Raw genomic sequence first — 27,262 nt, 5'->3', positions numbered from 1 at the left:
GTCAGAAACGTGTCTTATGTGTTCTGGTGTCTGGAATACATATGCTGTGGCGGTGATGACAGAAATGTGGCTTAGTGTTGTGGTGTCTGGGGTGCGGTGAAGGAGGGGTAGTCTTAAAAGCTGTTGTCTGATAGCATAAGAGGGTTGGCGGCGACAGTGGGAGAGGAGTAATCTTAATAGCAGGTGTCACTGATGGAGGGTTGGTGACGGTGGCTTCTGCCATTGGCGGGACAAACCTCGCTGTCTGGTGAGTTGTGGTGATCTGGTGGCGGCGGCAGTGAAAGAGGGGTAGTCTTCAAGGCTTGCTGTCCGGTATCATGTGTGAGATGGTGGCGGTGGCGCAGTAATTTTAATAGCTAATGTCGCTGGCAAGGGATTAACAGCTGCTGGCTGGTGACGGAGTGGTGTTCACAGCTTGACATGCAGCGCCACATCTAGTCACTTGTCGAAAGAGCTGTCATTTTTATACTGGTGATGCAGACGTAGTTGTAGACAAAGGTGGGTTTTATCGTTAGTCGGCATTTTCGCTTTTTATTTGTGTTTTAATGTGTTGTAGGGAGTTGTCTGTTTGGTGTTTGTATACATGTATTATATCAGTTTAAGGCTAAGAAAGTTGTGAATGTATTCTAGTAGGTGTTGTACTGTTGCAGTGTTTTGCAAGATAATTATTCATGTTTTTATGGTGCCGGAGTTGCGTCTGCTGTGATGTTTGTGCTTTGTATCCTTGACAAACCCGCTTAGCAATAAAATCTCACTCCTTCACTGTTGAGGTCCCTAAATGTCAGAAAGCTTTCTATTCTAGTTTCTTCCTTCGAACAGCTAGACTTTGGAATTCCCTACTTGCTTCCCTGACTGTACTGATATGCAGAAGTTTAAATATAATGTAAACCAACATTTTGTTAATCTTTCCTAGGCCTGGTCCAAAATAGTAGCCCCTTACATTCAAGTGGTGATATGCCTTGTTAGGGGTGAACGTGAGTAAAAAAAAAAAAAAGAAATGTACAGGACTGCAGCTTTATGTATCAAACTTCACTCGTATTTCTAAATGAGCAACTGTGCATTCTTCTAGTAATTGAAACCTTCATAAAATACATACAATTCGGTGTTTGATGAGGCTTATAGTTTGCAGGTAAAACAGTACAGATCCCCTTTGGTCTCACTGTAGCATAACTACTTCCTAAACCACTTTTTATTTGTAGTTTTATGCACATGAGTAAAGTAATGCTTTTTACAAAATCTATTATAACCTTCAGCCTCTTAGAAACTTTTGGATTTGGTAAAGTCACTGTTCATTGTTGATATTCTGAGCTGCCTCTTGCTGTCCATTTCCTTTTTTTTTGTTCATATGTAAAAATTAGAAGCAATTTCCCCAAGTCATTAAATTGAGCTGCCAAATCTAGAATGAGAGGTGCTGGTGAGTAGCAAGGCTGTTGAGTTTCTATCACCTTGGTTGGTTCATGTTGTTCTCACTCGGTAGTACTTGAGCTTGAGCAAGACTCCATGTTTTAATGGCTCCATAGTTTCCATGGCAAGTGCTCGTCTGAGCTCCAATCTCTGGTCCCCCTAACCAATCTTTCACGATAAACACCAGTCTAGCTGAAACCACTGTCAATAATTTTCCCCAATTTATCTGTGCCTAAATCAAAACGTAGATTCCATGAACAAAGCTTTGTTCTTAGAAGTGCATGCCTGTGGAACTCTCTTCCGTTTGCCTGTTTCCCACCTGACTACAACTTGGATGTCTTCAAGTCCAACATAAACAAATTCCTGATGAACCGCCCCCTTAAGTAAGACAGTTTATCAAATCTCCAATACTAACGATTACTATGATACTATCTCATTGATTACTGTACACGCAATAACCGTTATCCCCGAGTGGCTTACGGGCCTTGATGAGTGGTGACCTCCATGCAAAAAAAAGAAAAAATGGCTGTTGAAGTTCCAGCATAGTAGCATCATCAATAATTGAGCCAACAGCAGATGGTGACATAGTAAAAAAAAGTTATGAGTTTAAGCATTTTTTGCAGTAATTTCTGTTGCTGTTCTGATGCCCCTCTTTTTCTTTTAGCTTTCTCTGCTCTGGAAAGATGACTCACAACTTTCCTTCCCATATCTCTGTCATGTGAAGTCATTATGAGGTCAGTCTGGAAATGAAAAGCTAAGCATTAGAGTAAGGAAATTTTATAGATTTTTATTTATAGATTATAAAAAATTGAATAAAAAAATCTTTTTGCTCAACCAAGTTCGGGGTCTTTGTGAAGCACAGGGCCTGTAGCAGCTGGTACATCTACTACTATGTTAATCCAGCACTGCCAATCACCATAATAACACATTCACACTATGAACAATTGTACTTAATGTTATCCATAGATTTTGACGTTATTTATTTACAAAAAATGTATATACAATTTCGATTCCATCAGTTGAAGGTGGAAGATCCTGCGAAAAAAGCAGCCAATATTTACAGAAAGACAGAATAAAATGCTAGATGATTTGTTAGACCATCCCAAATCAATCAAGGTAGAAATTAGCTGCTCAATGTTTTCGATGATCTTTCCACCGAGTCAGTTCCTAGATTGGGGTGGGATAATTGGGTGGGGTGTAAAAAGAACTGGGAGTTGGGGTGGGAAAGAGGGGTGTCTTCTGAGATAGTTGCCAGGTCCAGGTGCAGACAAAACAAATATAGGAAATGGGAATCTTCGAGGATGTCTAATAGAACAAAAGAGAATGAGGATAGGGCAGAGCTAATTATACCACTAGCTAAGAGACTACTAAGTGATATTTGGTGTTAAAAAAAAATCGTGGGCGAAATTGAGTAGGGGTGGATACTTCTCCTCTATCTATTTATTACTAGCCTGGGTGCCTGGCGTTGCCCGGGTGTTTGGAGGTGTGTATTGAGCAAAAAAAAAAAAGAAGAAAAGTGGTAGTAGGCAGGTAGGCTCAAACCAGTACCACGAAGGCGAAAAAGAAAAACGTGACGTTTTTGCTGTTGCGCCCATCGCCAAACCGGAAGTGACGAATGTTTAAATCAAGGCTAGTCTTTCGAAAATATCGGCAAAAAAAGTGACTCCTCCTTATAGAAAAGTGCCCAGTTGAGGGTGAAGGAATTTTTGTTTTTAGCCAATTTTTCGATATTTGTCGTCCGAAGGGTCGAGCTTCAAAACAATACCGAAGCTCAGTTAATCAACATTTGTTTTCCTAAAGTTTTTTTTCCTATATATTTTAATATATATTTTAATTAAACTCTTCCAAAGCAATCAGGAGACAAATAGGCTACTTACTGTTTTTCAGGCTCTTTCTACAGCTAAAAACAAGTGAGTCAGTTTTTAGGAGGGGGTGGGGATTATCGGGGTGTAAAAAGAATAGGAGTTTATGGACAAAGAAGGAGGGTCTTCTGAGATAGTTGCCAAGTCTGGGTAGGGACAAAACCAATATGGGTCCTGAGAATCACTTAATAAAACAAAAAAGAATGGAGGAAATGCAGAGCTCATTTATACCACTGGCTAAGAGACCTTAGGATGGTATGCATTATGCCTAGGCAGAGAAGCTTGCTTTCATTTGACGTTTGTATGTTTTTATCTGCTCACCATGCACTGATTAATGTCATATTTAGATGATGTCAAAAAGCTACCATTCATCCTTTATGATGTCATTCACTTTCATGTATATATTGTTATGAATAACAGTGACAACATATGTACTTATATGTACCTATTTACTATGCCTCCCCACGGGACAGAGTTAGACACCAGGGTCGTTTTTTTAACGTGGAGAAAAGGTACAAAAATAAAAATTGTCTCGGTCGTGAAGGATTTCTCCTCCACCGAAAGAGAACAAGAAATAGAAGTGCAGCATCTGAAGAACAGATACTACACTTTGAACTTGTTTATATATTTTATTGCTTTTAAAATTTTGTAAATACAATTAAGTAAAAAAAAAAAAAAAAAAAAAAAGATTTTCAAACAACAAAATTAGGCACAAGGCCCTACAAGAAATTGGGGAGGGGAAGGGTTCAGGGTCTTTGTGACTAAAGTGATTAAAAAGTAATAAATGTAGACTTTGGAGTCTTACTCTTGACTGGCAACATTTACCAAAATACCTCATTCACTCTATGGATCTTAATCTAACTAATAAATCCCCAGCGTTTAAGAATCAATACTACACTTTGATCTTGTCCTGAAGGCCAATCACGCTTTCCAGATTATAAATTATTCAATCAGGAGTTCCTATTTATTAAAAATGAGAATAGAAGGTGATAACATACTACAAACATTAAATTAATATATAGATACGCTAATTGAATGTTTGTACTATGTTATCACCTTTTATCCTCCTTTTTAATAGGATCTCCTGGTCACAGAAGACACAGTGTAAAAAAAAAATTAAAATAAAAAAGAAAATGATTTTGCTTTTGGGCCGTACGTGAACCTAAAATATACATTCTCGGTTTTCTGGCTAGGATCCAAGGGTAGTATCTGTTCTACCTAAAGATGGTATAATGATATCATGGGGTTTCTGTTCACACTGGGCGTTCATACAATGGAAATATATCACAGACTCCTATATGGATATTGGAGATAAATCGTAATAACCAGATTACTATGATAAATACTTCTGCAGTTTTAACAAAAGAGCTACAATAATATTGTGGGGTCTCGATTCCGACTGAACATCCACAGAATTTCCAGCAGTAATATATTACATATGAAAGATGCCCCTGTGGAATTTCTATAGGTCTTTCTAGTCTATATAAATAAAACAGATGTGTGTGTGTGTGTGTGTGTGTGTGTGTGTTTGTCTGTCTGTGGTGTGTAAATATGTAACCAATAAACTCTTAGACTACTAGCCACATAACACTGAAATTAACAAGTAATAATAATCATACTCCAAGGATGGTTTATAACGAGTATAATCTTTGTTTGGATGGATGAATAATGTGTACAGACATATATTGAAATGCAAACTGTTAATTTCAACTTACTGACATACAGTGAAGGAGAAATCCTTCTAGACTGAGGCAATTTAAATTTTTGTTCCAATCCAGAGTGCCCCTTTTTGGGGAGTTGGATGTTCCTCACATTAATAAACGATCTTGTGTCTAACTTTGCCTTTGTGAAATAGGCCAGTATATAGAAACTATTCTAACCTAGCTGGTTTCATTATCTACCATTTTCCACCGAAACACGAAATTCATACTATATATCCTCCTTCAATCACCAAAAGAATGCATACTATGAAAAACCTACTTAAAATCCGTATGTATAATATGTTACGGGAGCAGAGCGGGGTGTAATTTGGGCGATAAAAATTTATATACACAATAAAAATAAGAAAATATGTATAATGAAAAAAAAAAAATTGTAAAGAAAAACCCCTTCCTCTTTCTTACTAACCTGTGGTAAAATGTAGATTTGCTGGTCAAAAATAAAGGTGACACAGGTTTTTTGGGTTTTTTTTTTTAATTCCATTTTCACCCCAAACAAGGTACAGTGCCACTTTGTTGTACCTATTTACTATGCCTCCCCACGGGACAGAGTTAGACACCAGGGTCGTTTTTTAACGTGGAGAAAAGGTACAAAAATAAAAATTGTCTCAGTCGTGAAGGATTTCTCCTCCACCGAAAGAGAACAAGAAATAGAAGTGCAGCATCTGAAGAACAGATACTACACTTTGATCTTGTTTATATATTTTATTGCTTTTAAAATTTTGTAAATACAATTAAGTAAAAAAAAAAAAAAAAAAAAAGATTTTCAAACAACAAAATTAGGCACTTTGTTGTAGGGGGCTACTACCGGAGGCATAAATTGCAGGGATGTTATGTAGGGAGTTGAGCAGCAAGATGTCTGTTCACATTACACTTGAACTTCTGCATGTTAGTACAGTTTGGAAAGCAGGAATCTGAAAGGGAGTTCCAAAGTCTAGCAGTTCTGAGGAAGAAACTATTAGAGTAAAAGGCTTTCTTACATCTAGGGATCTCTACTGTGTATGGGGTGGGATTTAGCTTCTTGTCAGGTTTGTTGGGGGTATTTACATCGAAGGGCTACAAGGGCTTGTAGTTCGTCAGAGCATCCAGCATTAAAATACTTGTAGAACAGGCAGAGGGATGCCACATTTCGTCGATGGGACAGAGGCTGAAGCCTAGATGACAGTTCAGGACCTATTAGGTTGGCAACTCTCTTTTGAACCTTGTCTAGGAACAAGAGACTAGTAGCGGATACACCAACCCAAATGTGACAACAATACTCCATACATGGGCGAATGGTGGCCTTATAGAGGTACAGGATACTTTCAGGCGTAAATAACTTTCTAGCGCGGAAGAGAGAGCCCACCTTCCTTGTAATGGCCTTGGCAATTCTCTCATTGTATTTGTTCCAACTCATATTCCCTGTGAACGTTAAGCCAAAGAGTTTGAAGGAAGTACTTTCGGGTAATGTATCCTTAGCCATAGTTATTAATGGTTCAGAAGGTTCCTTGTAATTATTGAAGGAAACAAGCTTAATTTTGGCAGCATTGAATGTGACCATCTATTTTTGTCCCCATTCAACCACAGATTGGAAGTCTACTGTATGATCTGATTTTCCTGAGAAGACCATCATGTTAAACCTTAGATATATCTAGGGCTACCGTTCTACCCTCCCCTGCTTTGTTCAGTGTATGGTTATATATGTTCAGAGATTACAGTTAAGATATCTGCTGTAGAACAGGCTTGCCTAAATCCATATTCTTGGTCAGTCAGAAGTTTAGCAATTGTAAGGTGAGGGACTAGAGCTTGGTAAATTATAGACTCAAATATTTTGGCAAAAAGCGAGAGGAGGCTAATGGGGCGATAATTTAATGGGTTAGTTCTTTTGCCAGAATTCTTGTAAACTGGTACCACAGAATCAGTTTTCCAGCAGTCAGGAAAGCAAGATTTTAGACATTTGTTGTAAAGTTTGGAGAGGACTGGAGCAACCTCAATGGAGCAGTTTTTAATAGTACAGCTGGGATGAGATCAGATCCACATGCTTTTGAGGTGTCTAGGTTTTTTATGATATCATGTACCTGAGAAGATGTGATTTTCAGATCTTCTAGTGTGGCATCTGTCTGCAAAGGAAAATCAAGGAGGGAGTGGTTTGCTGGGTCCAATGTAGAGTTTGAAGCAAACCAACTGGCAAGCATGTTAGCCTTCTTGGTTGCCGTGCAAGCAACCTCATGATTGTTGAATAGTGGAGGAATTGTCGATTGCTCATTATTTACTACACTGTTGTAGATTTTCCAGAAATCATGGGTTCCTAATTTCTGTGCTTTGATGTGTTTTGAGGTAGTTTTTGTATATTCTCTCTTAGCGGTCGCTATTTCTTACAATTACTTCTAACTACTATAAACTTTTGTCTGTTTGTACTGGACTTATGTTGGTTAAATCTGCAGTAGCAATGGCAGCTGCACAAGTAGAAGTAAACCATTGGGGAGAGTGGGGTTTGCTATAGAATTTCCGCATGGGAACATGTACTTCAATTGCCACTTTGAACCATTCAGTGGTCTCATTTGCGCACTGTTCAGTGGAAAGAGAAAAGATATTTTCCCAATATTTTATTACCTTAAGTCTTCTTTGAAGAAAAATTTGGAAAATTTCAAAGGATGACCTTTATCTCTGTCAAATCAAACAATCTGTCACCTACTTGGGGACGAGATTGAGAAATTAACAACTTAATTATGATTTAAAAAATGGAATGGTAGTGACAAAATATAAAATGGGGACTTAATGAAGTCATTCATACACTTGCAAAGTCATGAACTAAATAACTAGTCACCTAGTCTAGTCATAAACAAGTCATGACTAACGTTTGTTTCTGCAATTCAAAATCTTCTACTTAATGTAGGCCCAAAAACCAATACAGTTCAACTCTTGTAGGAAGTCCAACTTCCAAGGATTGTCTTCGCAATTTTTGAGGAGGAGTTAGTTTATGGCTAATCGCCTGAAGTGCCTATACAAGGGAAATACCAAAGGAGCTGCTCAGGCATTTTTGCAAACCAGAGTATTAATCTCACATACCCAATCTTGTACCATATCTTACTGCCATAGAAGGGAGATAAATATCACAATATATGACCATTGTTTTTATTTTTTTGTTATTAAATTCAAAACTTAGCAAGTGTATTCCATTAGGCTTGTTTTTTAATTTGATTTTTTTTAATTTATTTTTCTCATAATTAGATAACAGCTACCTTGACTTGTTAGAGACGCAGGCCACATTGATGTTTTTAAGTTGATGACATCTCTTGGTTGATAAGCTATACCTATATCTCTTGTGTTTCCAACTTTGAAATTTTAACTTGGATACACGTTCACATCTCTTGGCTGAAAAGCTTCTTATTCACTGATACCTACATCCCTTGTGTTTTCAATGTAGAAATTTAAACTTGGTCGATGAGCTTCTTATTCACTGATACCTACATCCCCTGTGTTTTCAACGTAGAAATTTAAACTTGGATGCACGTTGACATCTCTTGGTCTATCAGCTTCTTATTCACTGATACCTACATCTCTTGTATTTTCAATGAAGAAATTTAAACTTGGATACACATTGATATCTCTTAGTTGAAAAGCTTATTATTTACTGATACCTACATCCCTTGTGTTTTCAACTTAGAAATTTTAACTTGTATACACGTTGGCATCTCTTGGTTGATAAGCTTATTATTCCCTGATACCTACATCTCTTGTGTTTTCAGTGTAGAAATTTTAACTTGGATACACATTTGTCTTTGGAGAGAGGCTGATGGCAAGATCAGGAAGTGGGCTGGCCATGCTAGACCAGAGTGTGTTATTGTCACATCTTCACCTGTTCAGAGTTTGAGTGAAAAAAGGATGAAAAATATAAAACGGAAGTCAACATAGCTGTATCGCCCTCTGGTGGCAAGGCATAGTGTTTCCTGAGTTGAAGGGCAATAATCATGTTTACCATAAGATCCTCTATTTGTGTCTGTGTGTCCGCGTTCCCATAAGGATTCATTTGCTTTTTGTATGGATTTTATTAATAAGCTAGAACATATTTTCCCACTTTACATTGACAAATTTTATATTTTACAAACTGTTTATTATTTCCTCCAAACCTGCAGTATTTCTTTGCTTTCAATTGCAAAGTTCTCATTATCCACCCAAGAGGTTATGGTGGCTAAGTCGTTAACAATACAGATTAGCAACCTAGATGTGCCAAGTTCGAATCCAGTTTGTTCCACAGAAACATTTTCATTTTGGACATGGGTAACTTCACATGTTCTCTTCTTTAAGTACACAATGTCTTTCTATAAAGACTTCTAACTAGAAAGATATTTGGGAAACCAATGCCAACAATAGGATCACCTGATTCAGATAAAATGAATAACTGATCATCCACCTGAATGCAGTTTCTTGATAAAATCTTTCCCATGTGTCCACTACAGCAATACCTTGATTTACGAATTTAATTTGTTCGATGATCACTGACATACATTCCTCTAGAGTGTATTGTATCTGAAAATAATTATTCCCATTTGCACTAAAAAAACCCAGAATTAATCAGTTCCAAGGATGAGAAATTTATCCCAAACAAGCTCAAATTATGCTCAAATTACGTTAAAACTAAAAAAAATCACTAAAGAAAGATAAATGCAACTATAATGACACGGAAATTGACATATAGTAATAACTGTTTAAAAAAAACAACAAAAAAATAGAGTTGTACTCATCGCCTACATAAGCGCTAGCATACAGGATGCATGCAAGGAAGAGGGAACGGGAGAAACAAGGCTACTACACACACACACACACACACACACACACACGATATGATAATTAAAAAGGGGCAAGATTATACACAATTAAAAATGTTGAATGAACTCACTAAATGCTTATGGTTTTAATGTAACAGAAAGGATGACTTTTTTTTTTTTTTTACACAGTGATCACCACTTATCAAGGCCCGGAAGCCACTCAGGGATAAGGGTTATTGCAAGTACATTACGTTAGTGTGGAGATTTGATGAAGTGTTTACTTAAGGGGGCGGTTCATTAGGAATTTGTTAACGCCGGACTTGAACACATCCAAGTTGTAGTCCGGTGGGAAGCAGGCAGACGGAACAGAGTTTCACAGGCGTGCAGTTCTAAGAAAGAAGCTTTGCCCATGGAATCCGCGTTTTGATTTAGGCACAGACAAAGAGTAGGGGAAACTTTTGACAGTGGATTCAGCTAGACGGGTGTTTTTCGTGAAAGACCGGCGAGGGGGGACCAGAGATTGGAGTTCAGACGAGCACTTGCCATGGAAATAACGATAAAACAAGGATAGGCTCGCAACGTCTCTTCTGTGGGAGAGAGGTTGCAGGGTAGAGAAAAGGGCATCCACCACTAAGCCACGAAGTCTATTTTGTACTCTGTCAAGGCAGGATAGGCTATTTTTAGCAGCTCCTGCCCAGATATGGCAACAGTATTCCATCCTTGGACGTACTTGGCTTTTATATAGATAGAGAATTGCATCAGTAGTGAAAAAAAATAAAGAATAAAATTGTAACCAAATTATCATGGAGATATGGATGAGTGGCTAATGAAGGTAAGCTAGGAGGAGGAGGCAGGGAGAGAGAGCTGAGACAACCTAGCCTACGATGCACGCACACACACACACACACACACACACACACACGCTTTTTTTCTTCTTTTGGATTCTGCATTTCTTTTGGGTTTTCATTTCAAAGTTTTTTTTTGCTTTGCGTAATTTTGGAAATCATATCTAAAAAAAAAAAAATTGTCATATGTTAGGGCATAAATATAAATATAGATATCATAATACTTTCAAAAAATTGTATCTTAGTGCATTCATATCTTAAGGAATTATGGTATTAGTTGTAGAGCTTTTTCTTCGGTTTAATATACATTTTACATGCTGATTTGTGTTGAACGGCTTTTAGAACTGAAGACACTTCCATTTTATTATATCCATCTTTCTCCTAACTCTATTCTTATAACTTTCTTCCATGTTTCTCATGTGAACTGAGCCTGCTACCTCAACTGTTCTACAGGTACTAACCTATGAACTCTCATCCATTCTTTCAACATGGCTATACCATCAAAGTCTCATAGTTTGTGCACATCTCCCTATATTGTCCAGATTTAATCTTCCTCATGGGACCTAAACCCATCATTAAGATTCACATTACAGCCATCAGGTACAGAGCTAAACATATTGAGAAAACCAGTTCATGTGCAAAAAGTATAAAACCGTGGAGACATATGAAAACTCAGATGTAGGCAAAGTATATCTGGATTGTTAAAAAAATTGACTGAATTTATTTGAAATGGTCTTTCTGGGGGCTTACCCAAACTCTTTAAAAGCCACATTTTTCTGTAATAAACCAGTGGAACCCAGTTGACCTGAATCTGTAGATCAGTGTCGCTAGCGCCCCACCCCACTATGGGCGCTTTCGCTTTCCTCAGCAATATCTCTCTCCACTCACATGCACACAAACATTAACCAACACACAGACACATACACAACTCATTGACGTTATCGTCTGCAAATCTGTATAAACTTTATTCATTGAAATATTTCAATCTTTTTCACTGAACTCCAATTACAATATAAAAACAAATGAACATTAACTCTTATAAACAACTTTCAATGAATTATAATTTCTTAAATTGAACATAGAAGTTTGAATACGATTTTCTTGAAACTCACGGCTCTTGACCCAGATTTCCTCTAAATATATATTAACCACTTTTTCGTTTCGTTGTCTATCGTGCAAAAAGGCCCTAAAAGTAAATGTTCTTGCGTTTAGCCACAATTATTTGATGATTACTACTACTACTACTACTACTACTACTACTACAACTACAATAATAATAATAATAAATAATAATAAATAAATAAATAAATAAAACAACAATAACAATTATACTGCACAATCGCCGGTAACTATAAATATATAAATATAGTATTTCTTGGAAGACATCACACGCGACACGCCTGACATCGGAGCGGAGCGCCGGGAGCGGTCTGGTATATGAAAAAAAAAAAAGTACGCTCTCTCTGATGACACTAGGTATGTGTCTAATTCTACTCCGTCTACAGTAGTTTCCGACGTTGGATAATATCGTCGCTTCCTTGTTCCCAGTGACAAAAAAAAAAAAAAAAAAAAAAAAAAAATCCATGGACTTTTCTCGGAAGAGAAACACGGGTGGCCGTGGTTATGCTCACTTTGTGGGCCACGTGATCTGTGACGTCAGAAATTAACTTCTTTTCCTTTTCTTTTTCGCTATTGGATTTTTAAAAAAGATTTTGTTGTTGTCATCGTGCGAATAGGAGGATCCTCTGTTTATATATTTATTTTGTTGTTTTTACGTAATCAGTTTATTTTCCACAGCCCAAATAGAGGCCAGTTGGTAAAAAGAAAAGTAAGTAAAATTAGAAATTGTCTTAATAAGCATTTTTTTGTTTATCTTAGGGAAAATACCGACAAATAATTGGTTGTGTTTATTCGTCCTAAATTCGAAATCTTCCCTTATTTTTTTTTTTTCCGTGTAGTCCTGTTTATTAATTTTCATTTTTCTATAATTTAAAAATAATTAGATTTTTTTTTATATTTTTCTAGATGTTTGCTTATTTACTCCCAGGTCTATTTTAGGAACATTTTTTTTTTTTTTTTTTAGCATATATAGATATAAATATTTATGAAGCAAGCAAGCTCTACCTAGCATTGAGTATTTTTTGAAAAAATACAAGTTTATTTTATAAATACATTTTAACTTGTTTAATTATTTACACACATAAACTAATCGGTTGTCTTTAGGGATTAAAAATATAAAAATGTCAAATTTATTTTTAAAGTATCCATTATCTTTATTTCCTTTCGCAAACTGACATTTTTGTATATGTTAAAACAAAAACAACAAATGTTACGTGTAGTCTGATCAACAACAACATATGATGAATCTTTTTTTCGAGGTAATTTTACTTTTAAAAAGGTAAATCTCAACTCTAGTTGGCCGTTTTTCTTTTTACTGCTATAAAACTATTTTTAAAATACATGCGTTTAAAACAGGACAGAAAGAGAAATGTATGTCTGTTTCTATTGCAAAAAAAAAAAAAAATAAAAAACCGAGCCGCATTCCAGGCTTAGAAAGAATTCTTCCTACGTTTACGTTGTCATCTCTTTATTTGGTGCTAATGCAGAGAGTGATCCGCGCTAGTTTTTAAATCGTAGTTCCAAGTTCAATTAAAGTTTTATAATATGTTTTTGTATTCAATTGTAAGGTTAAAGTACAGAATAGGTACAAAACACCCTCCCCATGTTAAGAATGGCTTTTTAACTAATAACGTTATTATTTCAGCACGGATCACTCTCTCTTGCACCTTTTATTTTTTTTAATTTAACTTTTTCCGACGTCGTTTTCTAGGTGAGTTTTTTTTTTTTTTTTTAATTGAAAACTAAAAATGGTCGGCTTTTTTCATTTCGGTTGTTATAGCCACAGCGTTTCGGCCGATGTAATCTGACTTTTTTCCAAGTGCATAGTTTCGAACTTTGGAACTAAAAGATTCCCAAGTTAAAAAAAAAAAACAAAAAAAACGGATGCATTGAAGAAGGTTGCAGATTACATTAGCCGAAACGTTGTGATTTAGTTATTGTGCACTTATGCACGGACCGTTCTACTTTTATTATTATTATTATTATTATTATTATTATTATTTTATTTTATTTTTTTTTTTTTGTCATTTAAATTTACCGAATTGTTTTTTAATAATTAAAATAAGGGTGCTTGTGCAGAATAGTGAGTTTTGAAACAAACGCGTTTCATGTGAAAGCATTACGTACTTGCGTATTATGTCGAAATTAGTATAAATTCCAAAAATTACGAAAAATGATCCAGTATAATAATAATTAAAAGTAAAAATAAGATTTATAGTTTTTAAGATTTATGTTTTTTTTTTTTTTATGTGGAAAAGTTCTCAAAATTCAGGGGAGGTGACTGCAATCGATCCGATTTGACAATGGGACCGGGTTTTTTGTAGAAATTCGAAGTACTCATGATAGTTGACAGGTCGATTTTTTTTTTAATATGTTGCTTTAATCAAAAACAATATTACGTACTTAATTGTCATGTCGAAAATAGAAAGATATCCAAAAATTACGAAAATTTATCGAGTAGAAAGTTATTTATAGATAACAGTAATTTATATGGAAACTTGGGTAAAATTGTATTTTTTCTTGAATGTTATAAAGTACGGCGAACAGTTCATATACAGGAGACATAACTCAGAACGCATATTTTAGATTACATTATAATGGCGACCAACATTTTTTTTACTAAAAACACAATAGCTGTTGATCTATTCGATGAATTTTCGTAATTTTGGGATGTTAGTATTTTCGATGTAAAAATTAAGTATGTAATATTGTTTTTTTTTTGTTTTGTTTTGTTTTCTTAAAACGACATATTAAAAAAAAAAAAAAACGATCTGTCGATTCTATCTTAACAAGCACATTCACATCTACTGGATGGATCATTTTTCGTAATTTTTGGAATTTATACTAATTTCGACATGATAGGCAAGTACGTAATGTTTTTTTTTTTGTTTTTTTTTGTGAAATGCATTTGTTTCAAAATCCGCTACTCTGCGCAAGCAGTAAAATAAGTTATATTGGACAATGTGACATTGTCCAATGTCTTACGAAGTAGAGACGTGTGCATTCATTGAATAGTTGATATACAAGATCGCATTTTATTTAGCTTTTTTTTTTTTTTTTTTTAAATTGACGATAAGTAAGAAGTCGAAGTTGTTGAACGTCACTTACGTAACACAAATTTTATAGCATATGCTATATATATAATTTAATGTGCTTTTTTTCTTCTTCTTTAAATGGTATTTTCAAGTTTAAGTTAAGTTTTACGGTATCTTTTTTAAATTAAATTGTTAGCTGAAAGTACAGAATAGTTACAAAACACCCTCCCTTTCCTATGTTAAGAATGGGCGTCTAAATAACGTTATTTCAGCACGGTACCGACTTTTTTAATTTGTGCAAACATGTTTGACTACATATCTGCATACATGTTTCAGTTAGTTCTTTTAGGATAAGCTTCTTCAGGCCAAGTTAATGTTAGGGGATGAAATCGACATTTTAACAACTTGCCTTGCAGCTTCTATATACATATAAAGTAGTAGCGTTCGTGTGTGTCTGTGTGTGCAACAGCCCACACCAGTACACCAGCACCACTACACCAATCATGACCAAATCTGAGATGATGATGGTTCCCTATCTAGGGATGGTGTACACCATTTTTCAAGGTCAAAGGTTAACCCTAACAGACCGAGTTACCGATATACCGGTAATTTCCGAAGATGCTATATACCAAGTTACTGCTAAACTGGTATTTTTCTGACTACGTGTTTTTGTGTTACTAATGCATTAAATATTTTTCAATTTTGCTCAGGAGGCCAGGCACAGGGGCAAATTAGGTTCAGTAGCTCAGGTCTGGTAGGGTTAAGGTTATATTCAGTGCAACTCTTCATAAACTCAACTGTCTAGGGATTCTGCACCATCCTGGGGTGCCACCATGGCGCTGGCTAAGTTCTTTGTGAATTTGAATAAGATTACCCACCCTCATCCCCTCAACCAATTAAACAAATGTTAACTATTGTGATTCTTTGTTTCACATTGAAACAATTACAATGTGTAACAATATAAGTGTCAACTTTATAACCGATTTGCTTTAAAGTTCATGGTTGAATTTCAGGATGTAGTTAAAAAAAATGTTAAACATCTTAAGAAATAGTTGCTCTTACAACATTCACTTACTGCAAGGGTACCTTGAGTGTTCAGCAACGTCCTGTGTGAAACGCGGGTATCTTTGCTAGTAACGCAATAAGGCTGTAGCTCATAAAAATGTTTGAAAATTTTTTAAAGAACTAAAGCATAAAAAATAAACTATAAAAATACAAATTATAAAAAAATATACAAATTAAGTTATGAAGAAGTAATTTTTGTGCGTGTCCTTGAAAACGTACAATGTTTTGATAATTTTTTATTAAATCATTTTAATTACTGTTAATATTGACAAAACTATTGCCTATACTAGCAGTTCCACCCGGCTTTGCTCAGGCCCTATGTACTGTTCATAACTTTATGTGCATATGTATATATTAAAAGGTGTGAATATGTACGGTAATGCTTTTCTATAACTACCTTAACTACCATAGAGAAAAGTTGGTAGAGACTGCAGACGTCAATTTTTTTTTTTAATTTGACGCCTTAACATTTATTGTTTTGGGCTCAAATCAAATGAAAATGTTTGACCTATGTCCAAGTAACCTACATCTAAAATTTCAAATGTTTAGACCCAAAATTGGTGGAGGAGTTTGGTAGAGTCTGCAAAGGTGAACTCTTTCAACTTTTGACCTCTTTCCAGCCTAATTTTCGCCCCAAAACTGATTAAAAAGCTCGCTGCATGATACCCGTTATGTAAAATTTCAAATGTTTAAACCCAAAATTGGTTCAATAGTTTGCTAAAGACCGCAAAGGTAAAATCTTTTGAACTTTGATCTCTTGGAAGCCAAATTTTTAGCAAAGGATCGACTAAAAAGCTTGCCCTATGTCTGAATACACTTCATATAAAGTTTCAAATGTTTAGATCAAAAATTGGCTGAGTAATTTCATTGAGACCACAGAGCTCAATTTTTTTTAAATTTTGACCCCAATTATGACCTTAACATTTATTCTTTTTGGGCTCAAATCAAATTATAAAGTTACATCCATGTCCAAGTAACCTATATCTAAAATTTCAAGTGTTTAGACCCAAAATTTGTGGAGGAGTTTGGTAGAGTTCTCAAAGATCAAATCGTTGAACTTTGACCCCTTAATAGCCAAATTTCTGGCCGAAAACCGATCACATCGATTTTCCCAAATCTCAGTACCCTGTATATCAAATTTCGAGTCTGTAGACTAAAAATTGACAGTTATTGCATAGGGAAATGTACACACACAGATACAGACAGATGCAGACATGTTCACTTTTATAGATAGATATAGGTACAGATAGGACAATCAAATTCTGACTGGATAACCCCAAACCTTAATTCAAAATTTTAATTAATCTATACTTTTAAAATTCTGTTTGTGTTCCTATAGTAAAAAAAAAAAAATTTTTAAGTTTAGAGAATCTTCATAAATGTAAAATTAACAGAAGATGATAGTATTTCTGAATTTCTATATGCACCACTAAGTGGCTTATAAAGCAAATTTCGTCAATGGGTTGAGATTTTCAGTCATAATTTGGAAAGCAAGCACTGTAATTTCAATCTATTCCTTCTACTTTGCATTTTCTTTCAAAATTATTTAACATTTCTTAGTAGTGCTTTGGAGGCATACTTTATTTTATTTAAGTAACATTCTAAGTGGGAGCAATAAATGTAAGATTAGTTCTACAGTTTCAACTGGCTGTATTTATCCTACCTGTAAACCACTTAAAGATCCTCTGGTACCTTCTGTCCTCCCTTCTCTGAAACGCATCTCCTGTCTTTGTGATATCTTTTCGTTTTTGTTAACTTCTTATATCAAGTGGTTTCACGTGCGGAGCAATTTCCATTTAAAAAAAAAAAAAAAAATTGTCTAGAATCCATGATAGACCTTTTCTTTCATTGTAAGAATATAATCACTTTTTAACTTCAATTAGTTAAACAATTGTTTTCCATTCTTATTTAAAATAAATGAAAAATTATCTTCTAAATAATTATAATTAATATAATAAAAAAAAGCGAATAGTGGTTTTTAGCATCCCAAATTCATTTTTTAAATTGATACTGCTTTAATACATTAGCACAAAAAATTATACACTTGTTGATGAAATCAAACTACCATAAAATTCTAAAATGCTTTTAAATTCAGGTTATTAGTACTCCTATCTCCTCGATCTATATTTTGATCAAGGACTGTATTCCAATCATCCACTAACACTACAGGATGAGTGTAAGAAAGACCCTGTCAGCCAAAGAAAGTCAATAGTGCTGTGCAGTCATTGGGTCCAAAATTCTAGTTAGACATACTTTGTCTCGTATCCAGTGCGCATGGTCTGCCTGTCAGATTTGCGAAGTAATAATCTACCGACACATTTAAAAAGCGACTTACAAGCTAGAAGCCGCCCAAGCTGAGTATAGGATGAGTTTCTTAGACAAGATATTTTCAAAGTTACTCAAAATAAAGCATGTTTCTTGTAAACAACATATATTTATATCAAAATGCTGATAACCATGTTCTATTAGACTCTGACCTCTTACAAGACACAGCCATTCAAGGTAGTTAACCAGAGTGCCATTATTGATAGTCTAGAGTTGCTTCTCTGAACTGGAAAAGGATAACAATTGCATCTCCCAAAGATCCTTCGTTCATTACCTTATTAATTGTACTATCCTGGACGATGTTATTGAATTGATATTTTAAGGGAAATTTAATTAATATAGGGACGGTGGAGGGGTTGACGAAAATTGGGAGGTCCTCTCAGAACAAAATTTTATAAGGTTTACACATGACACTGTAATTGCAACTGGAACTGAAAAAAAAGTTCAACATTTGAATAGCACTTTTGATCATAGCCTAAATATCAGATTCAGTCCACCCACCTTTTTTTTTTATTACGAAAATTTAGATCCGATACGCATTAAGGAAATTTTCAATGTTCTTGCCATATTTGTATTTTACAAAAAAGTCTTTTTATTTTATTTTTTTTATTTATTTTTTTTTTTTCAGTCCTATTTGAGCTGCTTCTTCTCTATTATGTGTATATATGTGAAGGATGGGTGGGTCAAACAACATTTTCCCTTTTCCCCAGGTTAAAATTTGCAATTTTCTATCTCCCCATTGTAGACGGGTTTTGGGGTCTTTTTGTTTTGCTAGATGACTGCATGGGGTTTAGTGCAGGAGAGGGGGCAGTCTTTTTCCCAGGCTATGAGTGAATAGTCTGGGTGTGGGTTCAGTTAAAACATTTCCAGTTTCTATTCTTTTTGTTTTTTTTATCCTGACTTCCTTTAAATTGTTGCAGTTTTTTAAATTTCTTTTCTCTCCTCCTTTCTTTGATTGCTTCTACGAAAAAGATTGCTTCATGGTAACAGCCATGTTTAAAGAATGGATGATCGTTCTTGGGTTAACAGACATAGAACAGTTGAGAAAGCAAGGTCAGTTCATAGGGAAGGCCAAAGAAAAACATGAGAGGAAGACACAAAGATAGACTTGAGGGAAAAATTAAGATCTGTCGAGAAATAGGTTAGTTTTTGTAGTCTAACCGTAAAAAACAAGTGAAGCATGCATGATCCCCCATGAGTGCACAGTGAACAAGCATAAAAAAAATGACTAAATTCAGCACCCCCCCCCCATTTAGCCCCAAAAAGTCCGCAGGGGACATCAAATCGTGCTGAAAATGAACAAACGGTTCAGTTTTAGGCCTTAACATATTTAAATTTGAGTTCAGCACCATGCAAAACTGCTAAATAGACATACACAGAAAATTTGGGACAAATATGGTAAAATAGTCCCAAAAATGGAGTGTTTTTATTAGCTCTAAAAGAGCCCCTGGGGCACCCCAAGAGTTGTTGTGAAGTATAGACAAACAAAATTATATAGAAATCAGTTAGTTACAAATTTTTCAGAAAGTTTTATAAAAATCCAAGGCATCAATTTTTTTAATAAGCACCAAAGTGTCAATTTTAGCCATTTTAACCCGAAAGGCACTTCTATGGGGGCAACCAGAATTTTCCCGGAAAATCCGTTCTGTTACTTTTTTATTCATATCATGTTTAATGTTTGTGCAAAATTTCCAAAAATTCCAAGGTGTAGTTATTGAGAAAAGTGCGGACTGACAAACGGACAAGGGTGAATTTACAGGTCCACCCTCCTTTTCATAAATGAGTAAAATAAAGATAAAACTCTCTGCTTTCCATCGGGCGTTTCATCTCAATTTGTGTCTACATACACTAAATAGTTCAGTCCCAACTATCAAAGTCTACAATTGTGAAAAGAAACACCCTTTTTTACTCTGGCAGATGAGCACGCATAGTATGCATAGCACCTCGTTCTCTTTTCAGCTAGTAAATGTTCCACCTTATTGTCTCAAATTCTTATTCAAATTTTGATTCAAAATCCATTACATGATTTTGATTCTAGAAAATGTCAAAAATTTAAGCCTTAAGCTTAAAAGGTTTATAAAAGTTGAAATTCAAGAAATCTGATGTAATCGCAGTCTAATGACTAAAAATGAACTTTCCATCAATTTTGACATACAAAGTTCACACAACTAAGTTGTCCGAAATCCATAATCTCAATTATTTGCTATGGGACAGAGCGGAGAGTAGATCATCACTGCTCAACTTTCCACTCTCCCCTGTAGACGTGGTCCCAAATAGAAGTCCCAAATGTCAATATGCCTTGTTTGGAGTAAACAAGAGTAAAAAAAAAAAAAATATGGTAGCCAAAGTTCTCCTGTCTTTTGAGAGAATATGTCTCTTGTAGAGAATTTCACTTCATTGTTCATCCACCTTTATCATTGGCTAAATGAAGTAGTAGCAGTAGTTTTTTCTTTATCCTTTAAATGTGCCAATGAAACAAGATGCTAAACCTACATATTCAAATTGAATGAGATTTACTATTTTTTTCTAGTGTAGCATGAGTACGAAAATGTTACTGCTTTCCAGCATCACCATTTTACACTGCTCTTCTCTTTGCTCTCTGAAAATCAACTCCCCACTTTCCAGCAGTTCTATCATTTATCTCAGTCGGTCTCCATATATGATAATTAGTTCTTCACATAGGCAGATTAGTCTCAACTATAAAAGTCTATAATTTTGAAGAGAAAACCCCTTTTTTTACTCTGGCAGATGGACATATATGAAATGCAAGACATGTCGTTCTCTTTTCAGCTGGTAAGTCTTACTCTTTATTGTCACAGTTTGGAAGTTAATTTTTTAAAGCCAGCCAATGCATGCCAACATGTACAACAGATATTAAATTGAAGATGATTATTATGAAACTTGCAAATGATTATTTATTTATTTTTTTTTTTTTAATTTTTAAACAGTGTTGTCACATAAGTAATCTTGCGAATATTACGGGATGCAGAGGTGGACGATTCATCTGGAAGGCGGTCCGAAACGTGTCAATCATGCTGCTGTGGCCATCTGTAATAGTTTTGGAGAACGAATCCTCTCATTTGGGGGATATTGTTCTGGAGAGGACTACGAGACCACAAGGCCGATGGATGTTCACATTCTCGATGTAGGTGAGTAAAAAAAAAAGAAATATATTCTGTTAGCTTTTTTTTGTGCAGACCAAAACATATCTCATAATTTGTGGAAAGGATTGGCGCCTTCCCTAAATGAAAATTGACAGCACACCTTTTCACGGACACTGTAATTCGCACCACCTCTTAACTTCAAAGTGTTCCCTCAGCTCAAAATGAAGACCTACTTTACAAAAAACAACATAAAAAAACGATATATGCAAATGGATGCACCGAACCATTTGTTAATGGTAGCTGCAGAATAGCAGGAAGCCAATTGGTGATCATGATTATAACTTCTGGACTGCACAAGATTGTATTTTGGGAAAAAAACACTTTGTAGAAGAGCGATAATTGCCTCATTAGCATGCCTTTAAAAAGAAAAAAAAGGACAAAATGTTACAAGAACTGGTTATTCTAGATGTGACTTGAATTGTATTTAACCAAATGAATCTATTTTAAAATTGTCATTAACATTTGTTTGGAATTTTTTCTCACTTTATTTGCATATTTTACTGAATATTTTGTTCCAGTATCTCTGCGTTGGAAGCGACTTCCCATTCCCCCACCAAATGATGCTCAGTGCCAGTGTATACCATATCAACGCTACGGCCATACAGCAGTTGCTGTGGGAGATTGTGCCTACATATGGGGAGGACGCAATGACAAAGATGGTGCTTGCAATGTTCTTTATTGCTTTGATAGTAGTAAGTGTCAATTTATCTTTCAATGCTGATGCATTTTTTTATTTTTAACTAGCAGGGCACCCGGCATTGCCTGGTTATAAAATATATTTTAGTTGATGCATGTTTCATATTTATTATTATAAAGCAAATTCTCTATTGCTTATATTGTACCCAATATATTATAGCAATTTCAAAAGTTTAAAAAATATGACTTGGGTATCATCAGCTAGAATCAAAAATATTTAGTGCTCCAGCCCTAGTTGCTGCCATTTGAGCTATTGTTGGATGAATAAGAAAACTTTAAAAATGAACCGACTTATACATATTAATGTATATTAGTACACGCGTACAAATAACACCTCAAGTCAACTTATGCCTGCCAAGTTCCTGTTTTTACTAACTAAAAATCAAATTAAATGTATTCCACAGGTTCAAATCTCCTATATATCAAACGGTCCTGGATATGACCTTAAACTATATCCAGTGGTGAGGCCCCAGCTTGCGGGCTTTGGGGAGTGTGGAGCCACCCTTTAATTACTATTGCTCCCAGGTCCACTCTGCCCCGGAGTGGTAGTACCTGTTAGGGTCCCAACTATGGGTTAAATAGAAACTGATTTGAAAACAACAAATATATTCTATTAAAAAATTTTTCAAGATCTTTGGATTCGGCATTAAATAACCCGAAAAGGGTTGATATGCCGTAAAACAACCAACCTATATATCAAATTTCAAGTTTGTAGACTAAAAATTGACAATAGTTTGGTAAAGACTGTGCCTCCCACACAGACAGGGTTACTTATATATATATATTTCACACCCACACACACATATATATATATATAATGAAACAAATCCACAAAAAATGCAATCTTTTGACATGCTGCTCTGTGACCTTGCATCTTGGAGATGCATTTTGTAAAAAAATGTATCCAGACAGACACAATGAGTTTTATACATTAGATTGTGGTACATTTCAGTTGACAAGAGATTAACAATTATATTTTTAAAATAAATATTAACCTATTCATTTCTGAAAATTAGTTAATATTTCACTTGTACGTAAACTAATTTGAATTATAACACCTACAATGTTGCTTCAGTTAGATGCTACAAACGGAGGATTATTTATCTTTGCTAATTTATTTTTTAATTATACAAGGGGACTCTTATTCATGACTGGATTTTTAACTGATTCATCTCACAAAAAAAATTATAAACTAAATTTGGATTGATGCAGTACTGAAATAATATCAATTACAAAGTATAAAAGGAGATAGATAACCTAAAAAGAGCTATAACTCAAATTTCTTTTTATTTTTTTAAGAAGATACCAAACTAGTTGAAGCTGAATTTAGGGTCTTGACCCAAATTCTGTGATGCTCTGTGTGTTTCCAACAAAAGTTATATCCTGTCCCATTCCCCTATCTTCAGAAAGTAACTCTGTCTAAATTCAGATGGCTACATCAAGTTACTGTCTAAGGTCCACAGTACTGGATGGAGAAGGTGGTTTCAGGAAGGCCATACATGTGTGGCAAGATTTGGCTCTATCAAACCCTCCGGGGAAAACTGAAAAATGGCTGACTGAGAACTCCCATGTCTCAACCAGTCTCACCCCCCTCCCTTTTAAACTCTCTTGACTTCAATCCCAGGAACCATTATGTGTGGAATGCAGTTTAGGAAGACATCAACTGTATGCTTGTAACACTAAAAACAAGCTGATTGCCAGGATCAAACTAATGTTTAGGCATCCATCGAAGGGCACTAAAGGTCACATGCTCTCAGTTCAGATCCCTTGAAACCATGATGGAAGCTTACAGCAATTTCTTTAAGTGAGTTATATTCAACAAAAGATGTCAAACTCTGTCCCACGAGGGCCACAGAAGTCAATTTGTGTTGTCGTAAGGACCACACTTCTACAATTATAACTAAAGTCATTTAATAAAAGTTATTTCATAATAACATAATACACATCAAGTGCACTTGAAAGCCAAATCACAACGTAATATTTGGAAAATCAACAAATATTTTACTTGTTTGAAATTTATCACAAATATATTTCAGAGCTGAACATCCTCAGTATGTTTTCTTGTTTTTTCTTTTCTTCTTTCTTGCCATGTTGTAAAGTTGGAGAAAAGTCTACAAACTTTTCTTTCTCCAACTTTACAACATGGCAAGAAAGAAGAAAAGAAAAAAGAAAGAAAACAACATACTGAGGATGGAGTTTAGCTCCGAAACGGATTTATAAATTTCAAACAAGTAAAATATGTTTATTTTCCTTACATTACATTGTGATTTGGCTTTCAAGCACACTTGATGTGTATTTTATTTAGATTAAATCAACGTTTCTATATGGAACTCACACCCTTGACGTTATTTCATAATATTTTTCTTTCAATGCTATTGTGTACTGTGGTTTTCTATTTGTCTTCATCTCATCGTATCAGTGTCTCTCACATTAGTGATTGCCAAGGGTACAAACACTAGCTTCCAAGTGTAAAAATATAAAACAAAAGAAAACCCGGTCTTGAAATGTAAATCTCAGTTGTACTCTCGGTGTATGTATGACTTGATCGCAAAAGCAACCCTCTAAAAATAAAAATAAAATAAAAATCTAAAATGCCTACATCTTATTTGTCTGTCGAGGCTACTTTCCCTTGATCTGCTCCAAGCAACCAAGTCATCAACTATCCTTAACTGAAAAACTTAACTTTCACCAATTCAAGACTGTCCCTAAATTAACTCTAAATATATTGACCTCTGTGTCAGGCCATTTGTCTTATTCACCATCACACCTTGATTAATAGAAACTGACTATTTATTTATTGCGGACTATTATCCTCACCTTTTTATTAGTTATTGTTTCACAATGTTTCGGCCAATTATTCCTCTGACCTTCATCAAGGCTTGACGAAGGCCAGAGGAATTGTTGGCCGAAACATGAAACAACTACTAATAAAGATGAGAATAATAGTCCACAATTAATAAATAATACTCGTCTCAATAATGAATTCCAATAAAAAAAAAATATATAGAAACTGACTACTTCCATATTTTTTCTATCAGCCACTCCCAACTGGCTATTTGGAAACTGACCACCAATTGCTAGGCATCTTCCTGTATCTAGAGTCCTAAAGGTCTTCTCTCCCCCTGTTGTATTTTTACAAATTTTACTTTCTATGCTTTTGTTCTGCTAATGAACTATTTCCTCTTTTTAGTCCCGTGCAAGCGACTATAAGTCACTCTGTCAGTTAGTCGGTCAGTCCGTAAACCTTTTGTGCTTGGCCTTTTTGGTCAAGATCAAAGGTCTGTTGTTAATAGATGCTGTTCTTAGCCTTTTAAGCTTTTCTGTATCTGTTCTTACTACATGCTGTACTTATGTTTGTAACTTTGATATAAAGTGGGGGATCACTTTTCTGTATTAATTTAATGTAAAATGATCACTCACTATACAACCAGTCAGTCTCAAAGCCATTTAAGTCATTCTCCAGATCATTCAAGTTGTTTTTGAAGGATTCCAGTTATTTTTTAAGCATTCAAGTCATTCTTAAGGCCATTCAATTCATCCTTAAGTTCATTAAAGTCATTCTAAATCATTTACTTTTTACTTAAGTCATTTCAGCCCATTTTTCGGTCATTTTAGTTTATCTTTAAGAATTTCATGTCAATCCTACATTCACGCATTCATTCATTACATGAGAGCACGCGACTAATGGCTATCGGCCTTGTTTTTTTCACTCTTAGCTTTTTATTTGATAAGTATAGTTTTCATTGTTTCACTTGTTGATTATCACTTTTAGGTGATTGTTTAAGAATGTTTTATAATATCTTTAGTCTTTGCCAGACTAAGTTTTAAAATTGTCGCAAAGTACGTTATTATATTGCCAATAAAGTGGTACAAAATGGTTGATAAATGTTTCTGTTAATTCTTCTTCAGATTCATTAAAGTGGTTATGTCCTCCTGTCCATGGCAGCAAACCTGGTGCTAGAGATGGCCATTCTGCTTGTGTTATCAACAACAAAATGTATATATTTGGTGGATATGAAGAAGAGGTAAATAATCTTTGATAATTCCTTTTTTCATAAATGAACTAAATGTATTTGAGACCTTCTATATTGTGCAACAACGAAAATAACACATTTTTCTTTACTTCCACTTTGATTATGAACAATCAAAACAAAGCTAGGTACTTGTACAGTTTAATACAGATGTTAAAAAATGAAAATATCGGGAAAAAAAAAAAAAAAGTTGTACATATCGGTTATGAAATGAACTTAATTTCATCAAATAGTTTTTTACAGCGAAAAAACAATTTATGATACCAAGCAAAAGGTTCGATTTTTAGCAAGAAAAGCTAGTATTAAAGATGGGGAGGGAGTGTTGCCGCTTTAAATTATCTCCCTGTGGCGTGTTCTAAAAATCCAAACAAAAATTTTTTTAAATTCAAAGATGTCCACCTTTAATGTGCTGTCATAAAAACGTGTTTTTCTGCTGTAAAAAAAAAACAAGAAAACTACTCGATCAAATTAAGTGAATTATTTTTTTTTTCTGAGGTCTTCAGTTCAAAATGGATATATACAATATAACCTTTTTTCACTGAAATGAACTTAGTCATTTTATTATGCCTCATTCACTCACGTGTACTCATGAGGGACCTTTTTATGCTTCACTTGTTTTAGTCAACATAATATAATGATTTTGCTTTATTTCACAAATTGCTTTTTTTTATTGTTTTTCTACCTTGTCGTTTTTCATAATTTTGGGGTATGTTACTATTTGTGGCATGACAATTATCTATCGTGTAACTTGAAATCCAATATTCTAATTCGTTCATTCAATATAGATGCACCAAAAAAATTTTTATTTCTTAAATATTGGATTTTTCATGAAAAGTAAAACTGGAAGTTAAAAATATTAAAAAAAAAAAAAAAAATAATAATAATAATAATAAAAAAATCTCTATTAAGACAGTGTGTTTTTTGGTTGTTGCTCATTCTGGGATGCCTCACATCCATTTGATCTATAGAATTCATTTAAGAGAGGAAAATTTCAATCAGTTTGAAAAAGAAAATGATTACCTTTACTGGTACTGGATAAAAAGCATGAACAGCTAATATTCTTAAATTTTCTTCAATAACTTCATGCCAACAATAACTGTCGAAAGAATCCATATTCTTCTAAAAAAATTCAGAACTTCAATAAAGGGTTAACCGAGCTCCAGTTCTTTGTCCCATCCACACACATGGCAAGAACTCTCCTAGCAACAACCATAGCAAAGAACTTTTCCTTTCTCTTTCTACCAAAAACT

The 27,262-nt window shown here is 34.7% G+C and overlaps 1 protein-coding gene across 2 annotated transcripts in view; it reads left to right on the top strand.

The window, feature by feature from the left end:
• The window catches only part of LOC145255781 (kelch domain-containing protein 3-like), a 72,604-nt gene that overhangs the window by 6,896 nt on the left and 38,446 nt on the right, over positions 1 to 27,262 (top strand). The window contains exons 1-4 of one of the 2 annotated variants that reach the window (XM_080114449.1): positions 12,269 to 12,405; positions 21,070 to 21,270; positions 21,804 to 21,977; positions 25,891 to 26,006. In XM_080114449.1, coding sequence (XP_079970575.1) covers positions 21,105 to 21,270; positions 21,804 to 21,977; positions 25,891 to 26,006 — 456 coding nt within the window. In that variant the 5' untranslated portion in view covers positions 12,269 to 12,405; positions 21,070 to 21,104. Of the gene's footprint in view, positions 1 to 12,268; positions 12,406 to 21,069; positions 21,271 to 21,803; positions 21,978 to 25,890; positions 26,007 to 27,262 lie in introns of those variants that run through there. The other variant, XM_080114450.1, reaches the window with a different exon arrangement.

Source organism: Euprymna scolopes, chromosome 31, assembly GCF_053919585.1.
Source record: "Euprymna scolopes isolate OS-2025 chromosome 31, ASM5391958v1, whole genome shotgun sequence".
Classification (NCBI taxonomy): Eukaryota; Metazoa; Mollusca; class Cephalopoda; order Sepiida; family Sepiolidae; genus Euprymna; species Euprymna scolopes.
The sequence above is the reverse complement of the archived record's forward strand: the minus strand, read 5'-3'. Positions and strand labels throughout refer to the sequence as shown.